This window comes from Polypterus senegalus, chromosome 8 (genome assembly GCF_016835505.1).
Source record: "Polypterus senegalus isolate Bchr_013 chromosome 8, ASM1683550v1, whole genome shotgun sequence".
Taxonomy (NCBI): Eukaryota; Metazoa; Chordata; class Cladistia; order Polypteriformes; family Polypteridae; genus Polypterus; species Polypterus senegalus.
Genome location: NC_053161.1, coordinates 132,953,625 through 132,974,178, shown reverse-complemented (window position 1 = coordinate 132,974,178; position 20,554 = coordinate 132,953,625). Strand labels below are relative to the sequence as shown.

Below are 20,554 nucleotides of genomic sequence, written 5' to 3'. Positions count from 1 at the left end.
ACTTGCATGTATTGTATAACTAAAAAATAATCATTTATAGTCTCAAAGACAGCAGATCTTGGAACTCCGAGTGTCTCTGATTAGACTGTGTTTCTTCAAAATACAGACACAAATGGAATAGATGTTTTGCTTATTGATGACAACATATTTCAGGTATTTATTTACTGTAAATATTAAATGTATGTCAAAATCAAAGTGAGCCTTTCTTTCTTCCTTATACCTCCTAATATGTCTCACCATATTTCAAGAAAATTTGACAGCAGTAGATGCAAATGTCACAGTGACTCAGTTTGTAGTATCAAAACTAAAATGCAAATATGTGAACATGCATTATAGATATGCAAATCCTGAAAGTTATACAGTATCTAAATAAATGGGAAGAACTTCAAACTAGTCACTATTTCTTCAGGATAGGCTACAATTAATTAAAGAACATTTTGGAAAATGTAATTCTTAAAAGTGCATGATGTACACTTAATTATATTGTTGCTTAGGCCCCGCTTATGTTAGTGAGGTGCTGGGAATGGGCATTTGGAGGGGAAGAGTTTATACAAAAACATGAGGTTTAGCTCTACTTCTGATGAAGTCAAAACTGTGTGAAAACAGAAAATTTGCTTGTTTGCTCCTTATGCACAGACGTTCATTATGGAAATACAATTTGGCATTACCTACTGTCCTCTTTCTCCTATATATTTCTAAGACTCCCATCCAATCAATGAAAGATGCTGGGGACACACCTGGAAAACGCTGGTTTCCTTCATGCTCAACATTGTGATTTGTAACTAGCCAATGTGCTTTATTATACAGTTCTGACAGAAAGACCAAAAACAAAAACACCCAAAGAGAGTACATGAATGTTTGCAAAAGATGGCATATTTTAAAATACATAAAAACTATATATGCTGTTTTAAACCTCTACAATGCCAGGTACCACTGTTCACCAATTTAAAGACACAATTTATAAGCTAAGACTGACCTGCTAATTTAACTCAAAATGAAAGACACACTTTCTTATACTGGCAAAAAGTTGTATTTTATTCAAAAATTAAAATGGTAAGTGGCAGGAAGAACTTATTATTCTTTCACAATGTACATTAAAGTGAAGAGGTCATGCCTGAATTTCTCCATCAAACAAAGAGTGGTTTAATTAATAAGAATAAATACTGTAATGTTATTATAAAGACAACAGAACACCTCAAAAATCAGGTAAATTGCAAAGTTAAAAAAAATTCAAGAAACTAAAAAATGTTTTGTGACAAGCATAGGGTACAACCATCAACTCTTTAAAACATACATTATTTTTTTTTTTTTTTAACAAAACCGTAAAATTAGATTGTCAAGAACAGATTTTTCAAATCAAATGCATAATTTGTAAACAAACACAAAAACATGAATACAGAATTCACCTGCAAACAAGCAGTTGCTGTCTTACCACATGATTGTTGATTCAACACCAACATAATTCAAATTAATTTTGCCCCCTGCCCTGACCATTTTGATAACACATTTGTGTTAGCTGTACTCTTTGCAGACTATATTTCAATTGCCAAACTTAAGTATCAAGGTTATAACATTCTTTTTTATGAAGAAATAGGGGATCTGGCAAAAGATTTTTCGATTTATTAAGTTACGGTCATGAAAATAAGTTATAAACAAGTTCAGTTTTTGCCTGCATAAAATAGTGGTAAAATTTTGAGCATAATTCTAAACAGAAGTTTACCTAAGATTATAATATTAAATCGGTGATCAAATTAAGTAATGGAAAATAAACTGACTCCTTAATTCCACCTACCCAAACTGTCTCAACATGATTCCATTTATTCTCATGTATATTGCCATATTACTCTTCTGAAAATTCCATACAGCGAGTACAAATAACGTTTTTGTGCTCCAAAAATCAAGCATGTTATGGTCAATTTAATTGCCCAATTACAACTTCACATTAAATACCTTTGGGTAGAAGGTCAGGTTGAAAGTCACCAAGATGCTACATCATTCCTTTAATTGCATCTAAAATATTCTTAAAGTGTAAAAATGTTTGGTTGTCCTGCTAAAAAATTATAAAACAAATATTTAATGTTCATATTCCACACCACTCATCATTTATGTACACACTGACTTCTTTGCATTTTCACATTCATTGAAATGGATATTTTTACGGTATAGCAGTAAGGTAATAACTCCCATTCAATCAAGTTTAAAGGCTGACTGTATAACGTACTTTACATATAAAATGAGTAGATACAAATTTTAAAAGAAACAATAACAGCACGGACCAACAACCTTCACAAAACAGCAAATAACACATTACTTTGAACAAATTCTGTTGCACCATTTATGTTAGTTTGGAACATACTTAAGTTCACTCATCTCTAGTAGCTCAGCCACTAAACTTCAACATCAACTATTCATAAAGGTCTTTTTTTACAACCTATTTTGAAGTTAGGGACTAAAGAAATTAATCACTGGACCAGGTATGCAATACACACCTCTGAACTATTAGTCTTATTTTTCCATGGAAAGTTTAAAGGGTTAGGGAACAAAAATAAATATCTTATAAAGTAACAGAATGGGTTTGCTTTAGAAAGCATTGGCATTAAGAGTGAAATCTTCACAGTGAAATAAGTTGCAGATTATTTCCCAAAAAACAGCATCAGTGCTTAAAACATTTAGGAAGCTCTTAATTTTATAATGAAATGTAAAAGTAGAAATATAACAGAATGCTAAAACACATATATTGTAATTTATAACCTTAAATACATTACTTAGAAGGTTGAAATTGAGCAAGCAGTGTTTATGGAAATATTAACTATTTAAAACCCTTCAGTTTAAATGTCTACATAACTTGTTTGATCACATCAGATAACCAGCCACAAATACACACACAGTAACAGTAGGTCTTTAGCCTCTGGGAATCTGTTTCTCTGAACTCCCTCCAAACCTCTCTCTCAGACAGAAACTCATCTCAATGTGTAAATTCTCATTAACAGGAGGTTATGTTGCTATTGAGATTTATACAATTCTTCTTGAATATGTTATCTATCTGTGTGTTATAACGTCCTTTTATTTCTAACTCTGCTATACTGTTTAACTAGTCTTATCCTCAATTGATTTCTTTATTGTGACTAAACACCAAACCATTTTCACTTCCTTCCCTGTGTGTTAGCTATATATTACAACTATGTATTGCACCCCTTGTTATTTAAGGACTGTGATCTGGTTGGCTCTGTAAAGTGCCAAATTGATAGCATTCTCAGTCAAAGCTCCAATATAAAAGATCCTTTCTTGGTAAAAATAATATTGGCACTACCCACCAACAACCAAAGCAAAAAAGAGAGTGGTACCTGATTGATCAACCAAATACACCACACATTGTCTATGTGCCTTAAACTTCACAGAAGTGTCTTACAAAATTAAGAATGAAGCAATATTAATCCTAATATCAGCTGCTGTGAACTTTGTTCCATTCTTTTACTCATTTCCACATCATTAGAAGCCCATGGCAGGAACAAAGCTTGGATGGGTAACCAGACCACAGTAGAAAATACTCACATTCAGCTAATTTAGTGATGCTATAAACCCAAATTTTACACAAAAGAGCGGAAGAGTTGATTTCATTCAGAAAGCACAAGAATTCAACAAACCCACCAACTCTTAACCTTAATGTTTGCCAAAATGAAGTACATGGATATGCCATATTAATAAAAATTATTCTACATTATCAATCATAAAAAGCATTTCTATTTGAAGTGCTGTGGATTGCTGATTTATAAAGGCAACACATTTTGTCCAGTTCATTAAAAAAAATCACGTTCGGCTGTAATATTTTTAAGGTATCCTTTCTTTTTTGAGCACAGGATAAATTGTCAAAATGAATAGTTGTGGCCTGACTGATCTGAAGCACAGCAGGTTTATTCATAAGCCAAGTTGCTTTCTACACATTTATACTCCCTTTTTTTCTATACATTTAAAAAAAGTCATATACTTTATAAATAATGGATTATTAAATGTTGAAATAAAACATGCAAAATCCCAGAAAATTGCGGTATAAACCATATATTTACCATATTCAGATTATTTTTTCGAATACTGCTTCAATTAAGGTAATGTTCTCCTAATTTAAAACTAGGAAATAATTGAAATAAGAAAAGGTCTACATGCAGTGAAAAATGAAAGGATCAAGATTTTTGATATTTCTGCCAGTGGAGAAGAATCTGGAGTAACCTTTAAATCACATATATGGGTTCCCTAACCATACAGTATATGCTTCAATCATATAATAAAGAGTCACTGAATTTAATAAATTAACAAAAGTCACCTAACTTTCTTGTTTTCAAAATTGCAATACAAAAACATTTAATTTTTTAGCACATTTCATTGATTATGGATAACAAAAAGCCATTGTTTTCAAAATGCAAAAGGGGTGAAGGGAATACTAAATATGCTTAACTAAAAGCAATATTTGATATATTTACCAGTTCCTGTCAGAATGAACAGAGAAAAAGAAAGTAAATGGATTCTGTTCTTTTTATAACTCAAATAAACCATAGTTTGTAAAGAATATATAACTTATGATAATGTGTTTGGATTATGGCTTGGACTGAAAACTGTATGAAGTGTTAATCAGTAATGATTTCAAACTAAAATGAATTAGTATAAGACAATATGCATCATAAAGTATTAGAGACTCCAACTTCTTGCTAAGAATAAAATATATAAAACTAAATACCTTTTTCAATAACACGATTTCACTTTCATGGATGCAAAAGTAGTTAGTCAAATGTTTAGCCAATAAACTTCAGTAACTCATCTACCTGCAATGTATTAAGAATAAAAAGTCTATTTGCTTCTTCTAGAGAAGGGGGTGGTTTCGATCTGCTCCATCTCAGAGTGAACATCTGTGCATGTGTTCCAAAAGTTGATTCTGAGTTAACAATATAAAAAATATCAACTTAAAGAGAAATTTAAAAAATGATTATCTGTTTTCATATATTTAATTTTTGTTGCAAATATTTTGAAACATCGTGATAGCACATAGGATAATTTGAATGGCACTGGAAACATTGTTTGACTAAAGCCACAAAAACAGAACACATGATGAATGTGGATCAATTTGTATTTCTGCAGTTGCTTCACATTCCCATAATCAAGCCAATGTCTTTTAAAAAGAAAACAAAAAAACTAACAAGATTTGCTGTTCTTAAAAAATAGTTGAAGGGAACACATTACTTTCTTTTGTTTGCATGAAAAGTTAAACAGTAGGAGTATTTTCTTGATTTGATTAAGGAGTATTATGCAGCATGCAGAGACCAAAAAAAAGAAGAAGAGAAAAAAAAAAAAAAAAAAAACTTGTGAATGACATGACCTTCCTCATAAATACAAAATGTACTTAACTCTATCTGCAAAACAGTGTCCAATAAAATACCTAAATAAACAAAATTAATCACCGCTTAAAATTCGTTCAATCTCCTCTAATCTTTTTAAAGCAGCAGCTCTTTTCTGTTCAATTTCTTTTATCTCCTCTGCAGATTTGGCTTTAGTCCGTTTGTCAGCCTGGCTGTTTTCCAAAGCTTGATTTGACTGCTCCTTGTTCTCACTTGTCTTTCTGGCAGGGGAAGGCTTCTGTGCATTCTTATCATTTTTTGGTTTTTCTTGCAGAGTTTTTTTTTTTTCTAGCGATGGACTCTGAGCACCACCTGCTGGAGATACTTGCTGCCCTGCTGCAATTTTCCCTCGAACTATATTCAGATGGCGATGGATGTACTCCTCATGCGGTGCTAAAGCTAAGGTTTCCACTAGGCATTTCTCAGCTTCAAGAAGATCCTGCTCTTCAAAATATACTACACATAAATTATGCTTTCCTTGTACATTGTTGGGGTCTATTTTAAGGATCCTCTGAAAACATTCTTTTGCTCCCTTAGTGTCCTTTTTCTGATTCATTAGGATGTCACCTTTTAGAATGAGTCCTTTAACATGTTCAGGATAATACTGCAGCAGCTCATTAAGGACAGGTAAAGCATCCAGTTCTCTCCCCATCTGGGAATAGAGAAGGGCTAGATTAAAGAGTGCACTCCTAAATCCGTGTTGCATTTGTATGGCTTTTTTCATCCATTTCTCTGCATCATCATTGTTATTATCATCCATGGCAAGCATTCCAAGGTTAAAGTAACCATTGGCGTCATTTGGGTCTTGTTCAACATAGAGTAAAAATCTGCGTTTAGCCTCAGGCCTCAGTCTTTCATCACCTATTTAAGTATAAAACAAAAGAAAGAGGAAAATAGATGACTGTCCATTTTATGACTGTCCATTTTATAGATCTATAACTGCATTTACATCTGCATGTTTTAATTTAGTCATTATTAATGATTACACAGTCATTCACAAATGCGGGCTATGTACTATACACAATCTTTATATTTTAATCTATGAGTTTAATAGCAAGCATAGGATTTCTAACTAGTCCTTCTGCACAATAAAAAGTGTTAATAATCTCCATCCTTGGTGACTGGGTCAGAATATTATTGTAAAGATGGACATTGAATGTTGATACATATCAATAACAGTATACAGTCATATGAAAAAGTTTGGGAACCCCTGTTAATTCTTTGGATTTTTGTTTATCATTGGCTGAGCTTTCAAAGTAGCAACTTCCTTTTAACACTAGAATTACCAGAGCCTACGAAAAAACTATATCATTTTCAGAATAACAAAATACTTTTTGTTGGACCAAACAAATTTTCATAACATCAAACAAAATATTCAGAAAAATTAATACTTTTTGGTGACCCAAACAAGTGTTCATATAAAATCATGTTAAAACAAATTTTGTTTTAATAAATGTAAAATCCAGTATAACAAATGTTTTTTCAACCAAAAATAGCAACCAAAGATAATTAATGTGATGCAAAAAATACTTAATCCTGTGCCTATACTTTCACTGAGTCTTGGGAACCCTCTTTTTTGTTAGACCACAACAAAGTGACAGTCTGTTGCAAAATTTCTGGTCCCGGACAGTCTTTGCAAGGCTGTAGGCACAACATAATACAGGTATAGCCAAATTCGGAGTTTCGGAGTCTGTGCTCCACCAACAATCCGTATGTTGTGTCTTGTACAGATACTACACTGTTCAAACTTCATGGTGCATGTCAAAGTTTTTGTTGCAGTGAACAACAGAAATGAGAAACGGCGTCAGTTTAACCTGAAAGACAAATTAACAATCTTGGAAAAATGATGTAGCGAAAGTGTTCGTGAAATTATCTTCACCTAACGTTTCATTTTTACTCTGTATTTTCATACCTGTATTTCTATTAAAGTAAAAAAAAAAAAAAAAGAAGGTTACATCTAATGTCTCATTTTCAAATAAAATATTTTTTGCCGTGGTGTTTTGTTTAAGTGGTGTTTTTTTTTTAATACAAGTATTATCAAGCTTGGGACATAGAGTTACACAAGAGACAGGAAGAGGTGTCCAGCTTTCCAAAGAAAATACAGGCACTTTATTACTGTAAAGAAAAGGCAGGTACAGTCTCAAGACTACATTTGAAATAAGAGCTGTTAGGAGATGCAACATGGGCAGGCGTCCTGCTTTAATTCCCATCTACAGATTAGAAGAACACAAGCAGCTCGGAGTCATCACTTTGGCAAAGGCAGTCTAGAGAAGGGAGATCAGGAGAGTGTGAGGAGGAGCAGGTCAAAGACCAGTGTTGCATGCTCTAAACATTATGCAACAAGCACATTATGCAGTAAACCAGATCTGGCAAAGGACAGCTCTGCCCTAGATTTATTGTATACCAGACCCAGGTGAGCAGCTACGGAGCCACTGCCATTAGAGATGACAAATTGCTAGTGACGCCGGTCACAATAGTAGAGATATTTTCCCCATATTTGTTAAAAAAATATATTTTTATTGTCTCATGAGTTTGGTTACAATAGGATTCCGCCTGTATTAAAAGTAAAAACTGCATTTTAACAGTGACAGTCCAAATTGGCTCCACAGAAACAAAGTAGCAACTTCCTTTTAACACTAAAATTACCAGAGCCTACGAAAAAACTCGTAGATCCGGCCCACCTTAAATCTGTTCGCACCTCTCCACCAGCATCCTTTGTCCTGTAAATGTGGCGATACAGACAAGCAGAAAGCAGCCGGCTCTTCCATCCCCCCACCAACTTAGAATGTGCACGAACTTCTCCCAGCTCATGCCTTGATTGATTATCTAGGAGTGAAGTGGAGTTTTAGACTGGAAATAATAAATTGTTATTTGGAACATACGCATTTCATGTGTGTTCCGTTTCTACAATAATCTGTGTGAACACATTTTCAAAACAGAAACTTATTTATATTTTAGTAGTAAATGACAAAACGTAGGCATAAACTATATAATGTATGAAGCCTGAAGTCCAAAGATCAAATAAACACTTTCACAAAAAGTTCAAGGAAAAGACAACTGCTTCCGTGGCGTAGCGATAAGATTTCCTGACTTGTAATCAAGAGGCCTCCGGTTCGACCCCCACTGTCTCCTATATTTGCCGTTTTCAATAGTGAGCTGCTCTTACTGTTAATATTATACAGTACAGACAAACATTTGGTTTGCATCTGTAACACACAGTGTACATTTATAGGACTTGTAAAAGTTACCATTTTTTTTTCACTTTTATTCTCTCTAAATCACGATCACAATACATACTAAAGGGATCTGACGCCGTTAGTTTTTATTTGAAAATGGGAATAACTGGAGATGTGAGTGGTGTTTTGAGACAATGGAACTGGACAGTCTCTTATCTGGAGGGATAAAAGCTGACACACAGACGCTAGTGAATCTGCCTTCTACGTATCTCAACGTCACTTGATTTTTTTTTATTCAGTTTTATTGAGTGTTCGATGCCTTATGGAAACAGTAGTATTTTAAACAATAAGTTTATTGGATTAACAGAAAATATGCATCATAACAAAATTAGACAAGTGCATAAATTTGGGCACCCCCGCAAGGATATTACATCAACACTTAGTTGAGCCTCCTTTTGCAAATATACTACTCAAAAGAATTAAAGGAACACTTTTTAATCAGAGTATAGCATAGTCAATGAAACTTATGAGACATTAATCTGGTCAGTTAAGTAGCAGAGGGGGTTGTTAATCAGTTTCAGCTGCTGTGGTGTTAATGAAATTAACAACAGATGCACTAGAGGGGCAACAATGAGATGACCCCCAAAACAGGAATGGTTTAACAGGTGGAGGCCACTGACATTTTTCCCTCCTCACTTTTTCTGACTGTTTCTTCACTAGTTTTGCATTTGGCTACAGTCATTGTCACTACTGGTAGCATGAGGCGATACCTGGACCCTACAGAGGTTGCACAGGTAGTCCAACTTCTCCAGGATGGCACATCAATACGTGTCATTGCCAGAAGGTTTGCTGTGTCTCCCTGCACAATCTCAAGGGCATGGAGGAGATTCTAGGAGACAAGCAGTTACTCTAGGAGAGCTGGAGAGGGCCATAGAAGGTCCATAACCCATCAGCAGGACCAGTATCTGCTTCTTTGGGCAAGGAGGAACAGGATGAGCACTGCCAGAGCCCTACAAAATGACCTCCAGCAGGCCACTGGTGTGAATGTCTCTGACCAAACAACCAGAAAGACTTCATGAGGGTGACCCAAGGGCCCCATGTCCTCTAATGGGCCCTGAGCTCACTGCCCAGCAGCATGCAGCTCGATTGGCATTTGCTATAGAATACCAGAATTGTCAGATGCACCACTGGTGCCCTGTGCTTTTTACAGATGAGAGCAGGTTCACCCTGAGCACGTGACAGAAGTGAAAGGGTCTGGAGAAGCCATGGAGAACATTATGCTGCCTGTAACATCATTCAGCATGAGCAGTTTGGTGGTGGGTTAATGATTGTCTGGGGAGGCATATCCATGGAGGGTCACACAGACCGCTACAGGCTTGACAAAGGCACCTTGGCTGCCATAAGGTATCAGGATGAAATCCTTGGACCCATTGTCAGACCCTATGCTGGTACAGTGGCTCCTGGTGCACGACAATTCTTGGCCTCATGTGGTGAGAGTATGCAGGCAGTTCCTGGAGGATGAAGGAATTGATACCATTGACTGGCCACCACACTTTCCTGACCTAAATCCAACAGAACACCTCTGGGACATTATGTTTTGGTCCATTCAATGCCACCAGGTTGCACCTCAGACTGTCCAGGAGCTCAGTGATGCCCTGGTCCAGATCTGGGAGGAGATCCCCCACAACACCATCTGTCATTTCATTAGAAGCATGCACCGATGTTGTTAGGCATGTATACAAGAACACAGGGGCCATACAAAGTGCTGCGTACAATTTTGAGTTGCTGCAATTAAATTTTGGCAAAATGGACTAGCCTGCCACATAATTTTTTCACTCTGATTTTTGGGGCGTCTTTGAATTCAGGGCTCTGTAGGTTGATCATTTTCATTTCCATCAAACGATGTGGCATCCTTTCATTCCTAACACATTACCCAGTCTATATCAGTATAGATATCCAAGAGGATTTCTTTTTCCCATTGAGATCTGATGTGTTTTCAAAGTGTTCCTTTAATTTTTTTTGAGCAGTTTATAACAGCCTCTAGACGCATCCTATAGCCTTTGATGAATGTCTGAATTCTGGATGGAGGTATTTTTGACCATTCTTCCATACAAAATCTCTCCAGGTCAGCTAAATTTGAAGGCTGCCGAGCATGGACAGCCTGCTTAAGATCATCCCAAAAATTTTAGATGATATTTCAGTCAGCGGGACAGTGCCGGTCATTTCAGAACAGTGTACTTCTCCCACTGCATGAATGCTTTTGTAGATTTTGAACTGTGTTTTGGGTCATTGTCTTGTTGGAATATCCAACCCCTGCGTAACTTCAACTTTGTGCCTGATGCTTGAACATTATCCTGAAGAATTTGTTGATATTGGGTTGAAGTCATCCGACCCTTGACTTTAACAAGGGCCCCAGTCCCTGAACAGCCACACAGCCCCATAACATGATGGAACCTCTACCAAGTTTGACAGTAGGTAGCAGGTGTTTTTCTTGGAATGCGGCATTCTTCTTCCACCATACAAAGCACTTTTTGTTATGATCAAATAACTCAATTTTTGTCTCATCAGTCCAAAGCACTTTGTTCCAAAATGAACCTCGCTTGTCTAAATGAGCATTTGCATACAACAAGCAACTCTGTTTGTGGTGTGAGTGCAGAAAGGGCTTCTTTCTCATCACCCTGCCATACAGATGTTCTTTGCGCAAGTTGCACTGAATTGTAGAACGATGTAGAGATACACCATCTGCAGCAAGATGTTCTTGTAGGTCTTTGGAGGTGATCTGTGGGTTGTCTGTAACCATTCTCACAATCCTGCGCACATGCTGCTCCTGTATTTTTCTTGGCCTACCAGACCTGGGTTTAACAGCAACTGTGCCCTTACATTTCCTGATTACATTCCTTACAGTTGAAACTGACAGTTGAAACCTCCAAGATAGCATTTTGTAACCTTCCCCTAAACCATGATAAAGAACAATCTTTGTTTTCAGATCTTTTGAGAGTTGCTTTGAGGATCCCATGCTGTCACTCTTCAGAGGTGAGTCAAAGGGAAGCACAACTTACAACTGACCACCTTAAATACAATTTCTCATGACTGGACATGGGCGACGCAGCAGGTAGCGATGCTGCCTCACAGTTAGGAGACCGGGGTTCGCCCTACGTGGAGTTTGCATATTCTCCCCGTGTCTGTGTGGGTTTCTTCCGGGTGCTCCGGTTTCCTCCCACAGTCCAAAGACATACAGGTTAGGTGCATTGGCAATTCTAAATTGTCTCTAGTGTATGCTTGGCGTGTATGTGTGTGTGTGTGTTTGTGCCCTGCCCGGGATTTGTTTCCTGCCTTGCGCCCTGGGTTGGCTGGGACTGGCTATAGCAGACCACTGTGACCCTGTAGTTTGGATATAGCGTATTGGATAATGGATGATTGGACACACCTGTCTATGAAGTTCAAGGCATAACGAGCTAATCCAACCAATTTTGTGTTGCAAGTAATCAGTGTTGAGCAGTGACATGCATTCAAATCAGCAAAATTACAAGGGTACCCAAATTTTTACACAGGTAGTTTTTCACATTTGATTGAATTTCATACAATTAAATACTGCTTCACTAAAAAATCTTTGTTCAGAAAACACCCCAGTACTCAGATGTTCCTAGGAAATGGAAGACATACCACTGTTAGGTAGAGTAAAGTATGCAGGCAGAGAGGGGTTCCAAAACTTTTTAATATATAAGAACTCTGTATGGTAGAACGAGAGAGAGAGAGAGAGAGAGAGAGAGAGAGAGAGAGACACAACGTAAATCTACCAAATTAAACCGGATTGAAATCTAACAATTAATTTGGATTATTTGACACCATTGACAAAATCTAACATCAGCCTGGGTTTAAAAATTTTGCCAAAATGTTTTTTGGTAACAGTTTTCAATTTCGCTACAACAACCTGCTAAACACAAAATCCCATTTCATTTCCTTTACACAAGTTAGTACTGGCAACTCTTGTTTTTTAGTCTTTGACTGCAATAATAATCAGAAAACCGGTTTATATGTAATTGGAGCAGGAAGTACATATGTATATTATTTTATTTGACACAACAATAGCATGTTGTGGAACATAGAAACAAAGCTCCAAGCATTTGAAAAGGGTTTAAAATGTTGTGTACAAAGTACTTAACTTTAAACATAATTATAGGAGGAGTTGCAATAATATAACTGCTGCAACGATGCCTAAATCCATGTATCCTAATAAAGTGACTGCCTGCTTGTAAATTATATGTACTCTTAAACTCTTATGTTTATGTAACCTACCCTACCCCATTTTCTATAGAAAGCAGAAAATCTTTCAGGTAGTTGACAAACTAAGGACTATAAATGAAGGTTAGTGATTGGAACAGGTGCACTGTTCCAGTCTGACAGAGGGTGGCAGAATGAGCTAAAGGAAGCTAATCTATACATAGCCTTGTTCAACAGAACCTGTAAATAACTCACCTTATATGATAAATTGCTACTAATCCATACATAGTATCACTATAAAAGTGTCAATATAAAGGCAAGTCAATGTCTTACAGAGACGGAAGCTGTCTGCAAAATTGTGACGTTTTACTCTTTGTCAAGAAAGATGCCTCCGACTTCTCTCAGAGAAGTGAAATGAAATCCTCAAAAACCCCAATGAAGAAATAAGACAATTATATTGATCCATTCCTTCCCTTCTACTGAATGTTGGTATATATTATATTATACTGCAATATATACAGGTCAGATCCTGTTATAGCAAATACCGAAGCAAAATAATTTTCAGAATAACAAATACTTTTTGTTGGCCCAAACAAACTTTCATAACAAACAAAATTTTCAGAAAAATGAATACTTTTTGGTGACCCAAACAAGTGTTCATATAAAATCATGTTAAACGAATTTTGCTTTATTAAATGTAAAATTCAGTATAACAGATGTTTTTTCAACCAAAAATAGCCACCAAAGATAATTAATGTGATGCAAAACATACTTAATCCTGTGCCTATACTTTCACTGAGTCTTGGGAACCCTGCAACAGACTCTTTTTTGTTAGACCAAAATAAAGTGAGTCTGTGGCAAAATTTCTGGTCCCGGGCAGTCTTTGCAAGGCTGTAGGTACAACATACAGGTATAGCCAAATTTGGAGTTTCGGAGTCTGTGCTCCACCGACCATCCGCATGGGTAGTTGTGTCTTGTACAGATACTACACTGTTCAAATTTCATGGTGCTTGTCGAAGTTTTCTTTGCAGTGAACAACAGAAATAAGAAACGGCGTCAATTTAACCTGAAAGAAAAATTAACAATCTTGGAAAAATGATGTCGCGAAAGTGTTTGCGACTTTATCTTCACCTAACGTTTCATTTTTACTCTATTTTCATACCTGTATTTCTATTAAAAAAAAAAAGGTTACATCTGACGTCTCATTTTCAAATAAAATTTTCTGCAGTTTAAGAAGCACTTTTTTTTTTTTTATACAGTTATTATTAAGCTTGGGTCACAGAGTTACACAAGAGACAGGAAGAGGTGTCCAGCTTTCCAAAGAAAATACAGGCACTTTATTACTGTAAAGAAAAGGCAGGTACGGTCTCAAGACTACATTTGAAATAAGAGCTGTTAGGAAACGCAACACGGGCAGGCATCCTTCTTTAATTCCCCATCTTCAGATTAGAAGAACACCAGCAGCTCGGAGTAATTACTTTGGCAAAGGGAGTTTAGAGAAGGGAGATCAGGTAGAGTGTGAGGAGGAGCAGGTCAAAAACCAGTGTTGCATGCTCTAAACATTATGCAACAAGCACGTTATGCAGTAAACCAGATCTGGCAGGGGACAGCTCTGTCCTAGATTTATTGTTTACCAGACCCAGGTGAGCAGCTACGGAGCCGCTGCCAACCAGGACACTTCTTGTTGCGGACTCCTAATGATCCTGCTGTCTTTGTCCTATTAACCATCTCTCTCTGCCTCATCTCCACTCCCCTTCCCTTTCACTGCACAGGCTCCCTTTTATCCATCCATGGGCACAACATCTCAATTACAATATACAATAGTCAATTAGGTCATTGGAACCAAACATGCTCTGACATGCAAATGTGACCAGCCCCAATTACCCCATCAAATAACCAGTGGCTGCACACACATACACACACACAGAGTTCAAATTAAAAAAATGTGTATTGCCACAGAATCTTTTCTTGTCCAGTTACACAGTTTGGCCAGATGGCCAACTCTAGGAAGAGTCTTGGTGATTCCAGACTTAATCCATTTCAGAAGTATTGAGGTCACTGTGCTACTGGAAGCACTCAAAGCTTTAAAGATGGTTTTATACTCTTTCCTGATTGAGGCCTAACCACAATTTGATTGTGAGGGTCTACAGAGAATTCCTAGGATTTCATCTCTTGGTATTTGTCCTGACATGTAATGTGAACTGTGGGACCTTACGTAAATAGGAGATAGGTGTGTCAGTCTATGACCTGTCCAATCAATTCAATTTGTTACAAATGGATTCTGATCATGTTCTTGGCACATTCAATGGATAACTAAAGCAAAAAGGATGCACTTGACTACAATTGAAAGTGCCAGAGCAGAGATTTTGCAAACATTACTAAAAATATGTTTTCACTTTGTCTTTATGCATTATTGTGTGTAGATTTATGGGCAACAAATTCAAATCTTCCTATTAAATTTCCAACACAAAAAAAGTGTGCAGAAAGTGAAGGGTTGGAGTATTTTCTGAATTCACTACATCATAAAGCAGATGGGATGCATTAAGGCGACCATACTATTTCTTGAAACAAAGCAGATTCAATTACCATCAAAATAAATTTCATTTTGCATATAAGCAAGCCTTTAGCAGGAACTCATTAATAAGCTGAAAAATTGTACTCAGATTTTATACTTCAATTCCTGAGCCACATGTCCTAGTAAGGATCATGGTGGAACCCGATCCAAAATAGCCATCTCCATTAACCTAGATATTATTCATGATTTTGCCCTTTGGTTTTCTACTAGTGAGCTTCTCCTAGTGATACAAAGAGAGGAGTCTTAGTGAAATTTACTACTGACTTAAACCCGAACTCTCTCAACTGGCTTCTCCCTATCCAGAAAAGCAATGTTTCTATTCGAATGACCTAGTACAGGGGAGTCCAACCTGTTGGTGATGATCAAACTGAATGATCTAATAATGGTGTCACCCACTTGGAAATTAATTTTTGGAAAACAGAATGTCATACTCACTGTATTAATGCAATTTGCCAGTTAGACCTGGGGATGGCAACAAATGTGGCAAATTTAGAACAACATAGTATTCTTGATTTTGATGCAATTTGCAAAATTTTAATATAACAACTGAAACATAGATTACATTTTGAAGCTGCTACTACACCCTAGGAGACTCGATTCACTCATCCTACAGTGTTTCACTATCCATTGCAATTTAAAATGTTCAGAAACATCATCTAAGTAATAATTTAATAACCAGAGCAAAAGCACCAAGCCTGCAAATTTCCAGCTTTGAAATCCAGCTCTTGGAGGACTACTCCGCTAAAACTGTTCTGTTTTTAATTTATCATGCAAGGTGTTACACTCAAATAATGTGCTGGAATACATAAAATGGGTGCATGTCACCAGGTAGATGAACTGCATATTTGTCTTTCATTTTAATTTCTGCTGTTCTGCAACCAGTAGGTAGTGGCCTAAGGTAGCTGTTGGACAGCATCTGTCCCAGCAGGAGACCTGAATACAGGCATAAAAGTGTGTGCGAAAGAAAGAAGTTTGTTATGTTATAATTGTGAAAGTTTATCAGAAATGACCAGTGATCACATTGTAATTCTAGTTCTAGAGATAGTGAAGCAGACACAGGTAATGATGTTGTATAAATGGGGAAACACTGACACCACTTCTAAATGTGCATGTTGTAACAACTCTGGGCAACGTAAATTATGGCAAGTATGATGTGTGTACACAGCAGCTCATCCAGCATTGTACTCCATGGTGCTCATATGGTCTGGTGTCAGTTACGATGAGCTTCAGATGTTTCTGTTGCCCGTTTTCTTTCACTGAATTGATGCTGCAACACAGCTTTCCAGGGCCTGACCTCAACTTGAGATTCTCCTTCCACAGCTACTCAGAAATGCCTGTACAATTGCCTCATCTTTTGTCTACTCAGTTTTGCCCAAGGCCCTACTTTACACTACTCACCTGAGGCAATTTGATCTACCATACTTTTCCCCAGCTACATTAGCCTGAAACACCACCAGTGACCATGTGTCCTGACCAATACATTTTATCAGATGAAATAGTAATAGTGGAGCTTCAGAGGCACCAGTTTCTCAGTTGTCTTCCTTCCTTCATTCTTCAGCTTTGAAGCTCCCTAGCAACTCCTCAGAAGATTTCAGCAAGTCCATTTTAGGTCTCTGTGGCATTCTGCCCTTTGCTAAGTAGAACTGAAAGTCTTCTCTTCCCATGTCAGATCCCAATATATCGCCATGCCACTGCAGTATTCACCAGAGCCAAGTGCCATCAAACCCTCACCCTTTTCAGATGCTCTTTTAGGTAGCTTGCTGTTTACAAACAAGTTGGAATTCATTTTGTGAATTTGGAAGACTTGCCTTTTTATAGGCTCTCTTATAGCTGGATCAAAAGCTGTTCATTTCAATGATGGAATGCCAGCTCATGGTGTTGTTGAACAATCACCAGCCTGATACAACTTGTCAGTACTGTTACAGAAAGTAATAATTTAAAAGCCTGACATTGAAATACTCTGATGAACAAAACATTAAAATCTGAAATGTCTTAATGACCCATCCTGGATAAGCATTACAAGTGAAAAATGTTTTTTTTAGCTTATTTGTCAGGTGTTTACAGTTTGCTGACAGCAACTCTTTTGTCATTTTTCACAGTAGTGAGAAGTACTCTTTGAAAATAAAATTGATCGCTACACTTTATATACCTGAGCAGAATGTTGTGGTTGAGTTAGCATTGTCTCTAATGAGCAACAGGTAAAGTATATTGGTTTATTGGTAGCTTGACAAAAACGTTTTGTATGAGTATGGTCCACATACCGATGAAAAACTAAACCTGCTGATGTGTTTTTGGTTTTCTTACATAGATGCAATAATAATGTTTTTATACATATTTTCCTCCCTGTTTAAATGTATCAGTGTTTTGGTTTTTTTTTTGTATTATTAAACATGGCGTCCTGTGCTCTGATGGCTATCAAGCATACTGTATTTCTGAACTTTAAAATTGCATACACTGCATCTTTTTTGCTCTATCACTCAAATTCACGTGCGGTTTCTGTGGTTTTTGTTTTTATTCATTCACCATTCCTGTGCTTGCGTAGTGCCTAGTCAAGCTTAACAGCTGCTAAGGTTTGACATTATATATTAGTTTATCCATGGTTCACTCAAAACACTTCGGTTGGGTCCAAACAATGGTTCAAACCCAGGAGCCCTTTCCCTACTAAGTCTACCTCTGATTGTAACAGCATACATTGATAACAAATTTGTAATAATCCTAAACCTAGAAGCATCACCAAATGGCTCTACCATTGCTTAGGCTCTGTAGCCCCATATAACTTAGAAGGAAAAATATGGGATGACCTCTACCCCAACTTCACACAGTTCAAAGGGAAAACTATGTTTAATCTCTTACTTCAAGAAAAAGTTTGCTTTTCCACATAGTAAAATTGGTTGCCGTTTGCTTATTAAATAAAACAAGCTAGACAGCATCTTTGAAACTCCAACACATTTTCTTTTGACTTTCCATATTTTCTCCAAATCTGTCACAACTGAGAATAAGAAACTGCACATGAAAATAAGGTTGTTTGATGAAATGTGTTCAGCATTCGCCAAAAAGTTTTTATTTTGGATCTGTGGAGAAATATGGCTTATGAACCTCTTTCTTGCCAAGTACACATTTTCTACATTTTAAAAATGTGCAAAAAAGGTGACCTGTAGGATATAAAAAATGCTATTACTCAAAAGACATTTAGAAAATTTAAAAGTGAGGGCATAGTTTACACTTCTAATATTTTTTAATGTGTTGTGAGTGATGTTACTAAATAGGTGAAAATCTGGTACAGAGTATGCGATGCATGTATGCAAATATAAACAATGTTTTTCTCTCACACAAAATGCTGTTCTATTAGCAGCACTCGTTTTAAGTAGGCTAATAGCTGGAACAGTAAGTAAGATGCTGGTATTGTTTAAGACCTCATTAAATGCACTCTGTGCTTTAGCAAAAAGATAGAAACTTAAAAGGTAATATGACACTGGGGTAGAATACAGCAAAAGGAATTAAAATGAATTTATGGCTAAATGATTCTGTGTAATGTCTATGGCATCTTGTACCATAATCCATGAGAGAACAAACAATTCTCTCCTAACTATTTGTGCAAAGAAAAACATCTGACTGGAATTGTAACTAAAATAAAGCAAGTAATATAAAAACAAACTCTTGTTCAATTTCCTCCAACAATAGAATTCTATAGCCACAATTTTCCATCCATCCATTATCCAACCTGCTATATCCATACACAGGGTCACGGGGGTCTGCTGGAGCCAATCCCAGCCAGCACAGGGCGCAAGGCAGGAACAAACCCCCAGGCAGGGCGCCGGCACATGCGCGCGCACACACACACACACACACACACAAAGGACAATTTAGGATCGTCAATGCACCTAACCTGCATTTCTTCGGAGGAAACCGGAGCACCTGGAGGAAACCCACGCAGACACAGGGAGAACATGCAAACTCCACGCAGGGAGGACCTGGGAAGCGAGCCCAGGTCTCCTTACTGCGAGGCGGTAGTGCTACCACTGCGCCACCGTGCCGCTCCCACAATGTTCAGATTATTTATTTATATTTTTTGATTGGATTACACATGCCAAAAATGGAAAAAAAAAAATCAGCTTTCTATATGGTATATGCTGGTAAGGGTAAAGGCACACAAAATACGTGAATAAATCAATTTGGATTTTGCCTACCGTTACTAAACGGTTTAACAGTTGAGGGGCCAAATGACACTGAAGGTCAGACTCCACATTTAGAATGTTCATGACAAGTTCTGAGATGGCAAAGTTGAGAAATGTCGCGGTCTACTTACCAGATTCCTGCATTAAAAGAGCAGAGTTGAATAGTGCCAATTTATGTTTAGGATTAAGCTCTAATGCCTGATTAAAATTGTTTAGAGCTTCTGAAGGTTCCTTCATTTCAATATTGACAATGGCCAAGTTGTACCATAGGTCTGCATTGGCGCTGTCCAGTTCTAAAGCTCTCAGATATGCATCTCTAGCTTCATTAGGCTTATTCATTTTCAAAAGCAACTCCCCTCTGATTGTGTAAGGAAACAAGAAATACAAAAAATAGCATTTCAGAAATTTAAAAGAAAAATGTAATGTACAAAGAAAAGACTTTTATTACTAAACATTTTGAAATATCTGACCAAAATAAAACACATGCAACTCATGTTTATTCAATTTATGTACAGGCTTCAGAAAAAGTTTCTTCAAATAAGAACACCTAATATTTTTTTTCTGTTGCTATCTCAAAATAAGATTAATAAATTTGTGTTAAATAAGCATTTAAATATACACAGCTCATAAAAAGGCACTCTCAAATCTGGCCTATATTAAGATATCGGTCTTTGCTTTCTAGACAGAAATCAGAAATACCAGTGGTAAGAGAGCATACAAATCCAGGTAGGCAGTGTAGTGTAGTGAAGTGGTTAAAGGCTTTGGACTTCAAACTATGAGTTTATGGGTTCAAATCTCGCTACTGACACTGTGTGAGCATGAGCAAGTCAAAGTCACACTGTCAACTGGAAGACCAAAAGAAATGTTACCAATAGTATCACAAATGTTGCAAGTAACTTTGGATCAAGGCGTCAACCAAATAAGTAAATGTAAATCCAACACAGACACGCTGTCATATTTGTGTCTTTCCAAAATTATAGTTAAAAGGGGTAAGAAAAAAAGTCTTTGGCAACCAGACAACAA

The 20,554-nt window shown here is 36.8% G+C and overlaps 1 protein-coding gene across 2 annotated transcripts in view; it reads right to left on the bottom strand.

Moving 5' to 3' along the window:
* Positions 1-1,007: 1,007 nt before the first annotated feature.
* tmtc3 (transmembrane O-mannosyltransferase targeting cadherins 3) overlaps positions 1,008-20,554 on the bottom strand; it is a 111,113-nt gene continuing 91,566 nt past the window's right edge. For both annotated transcript variants that reach the window (XM_039761785.1, XM_039761786.1), the window contains exons 15-16: positions 19,663-19,889; positions 1,008-6,245 (exon numbers count right to left, since the gene is read on the bottom strand). In XM_039761785.1, coding sequence (XP_039617719.1) covers positions 5,440-6,245; positions 19,663-19,889 — 1,033 coding nt within the window. In that variant the 3' untranslated portion in view covers positions 1,008-5,439. The remainder of the gene's footprint in view (positions 6,246-19,662; positions 19,890-20,554) is intronic.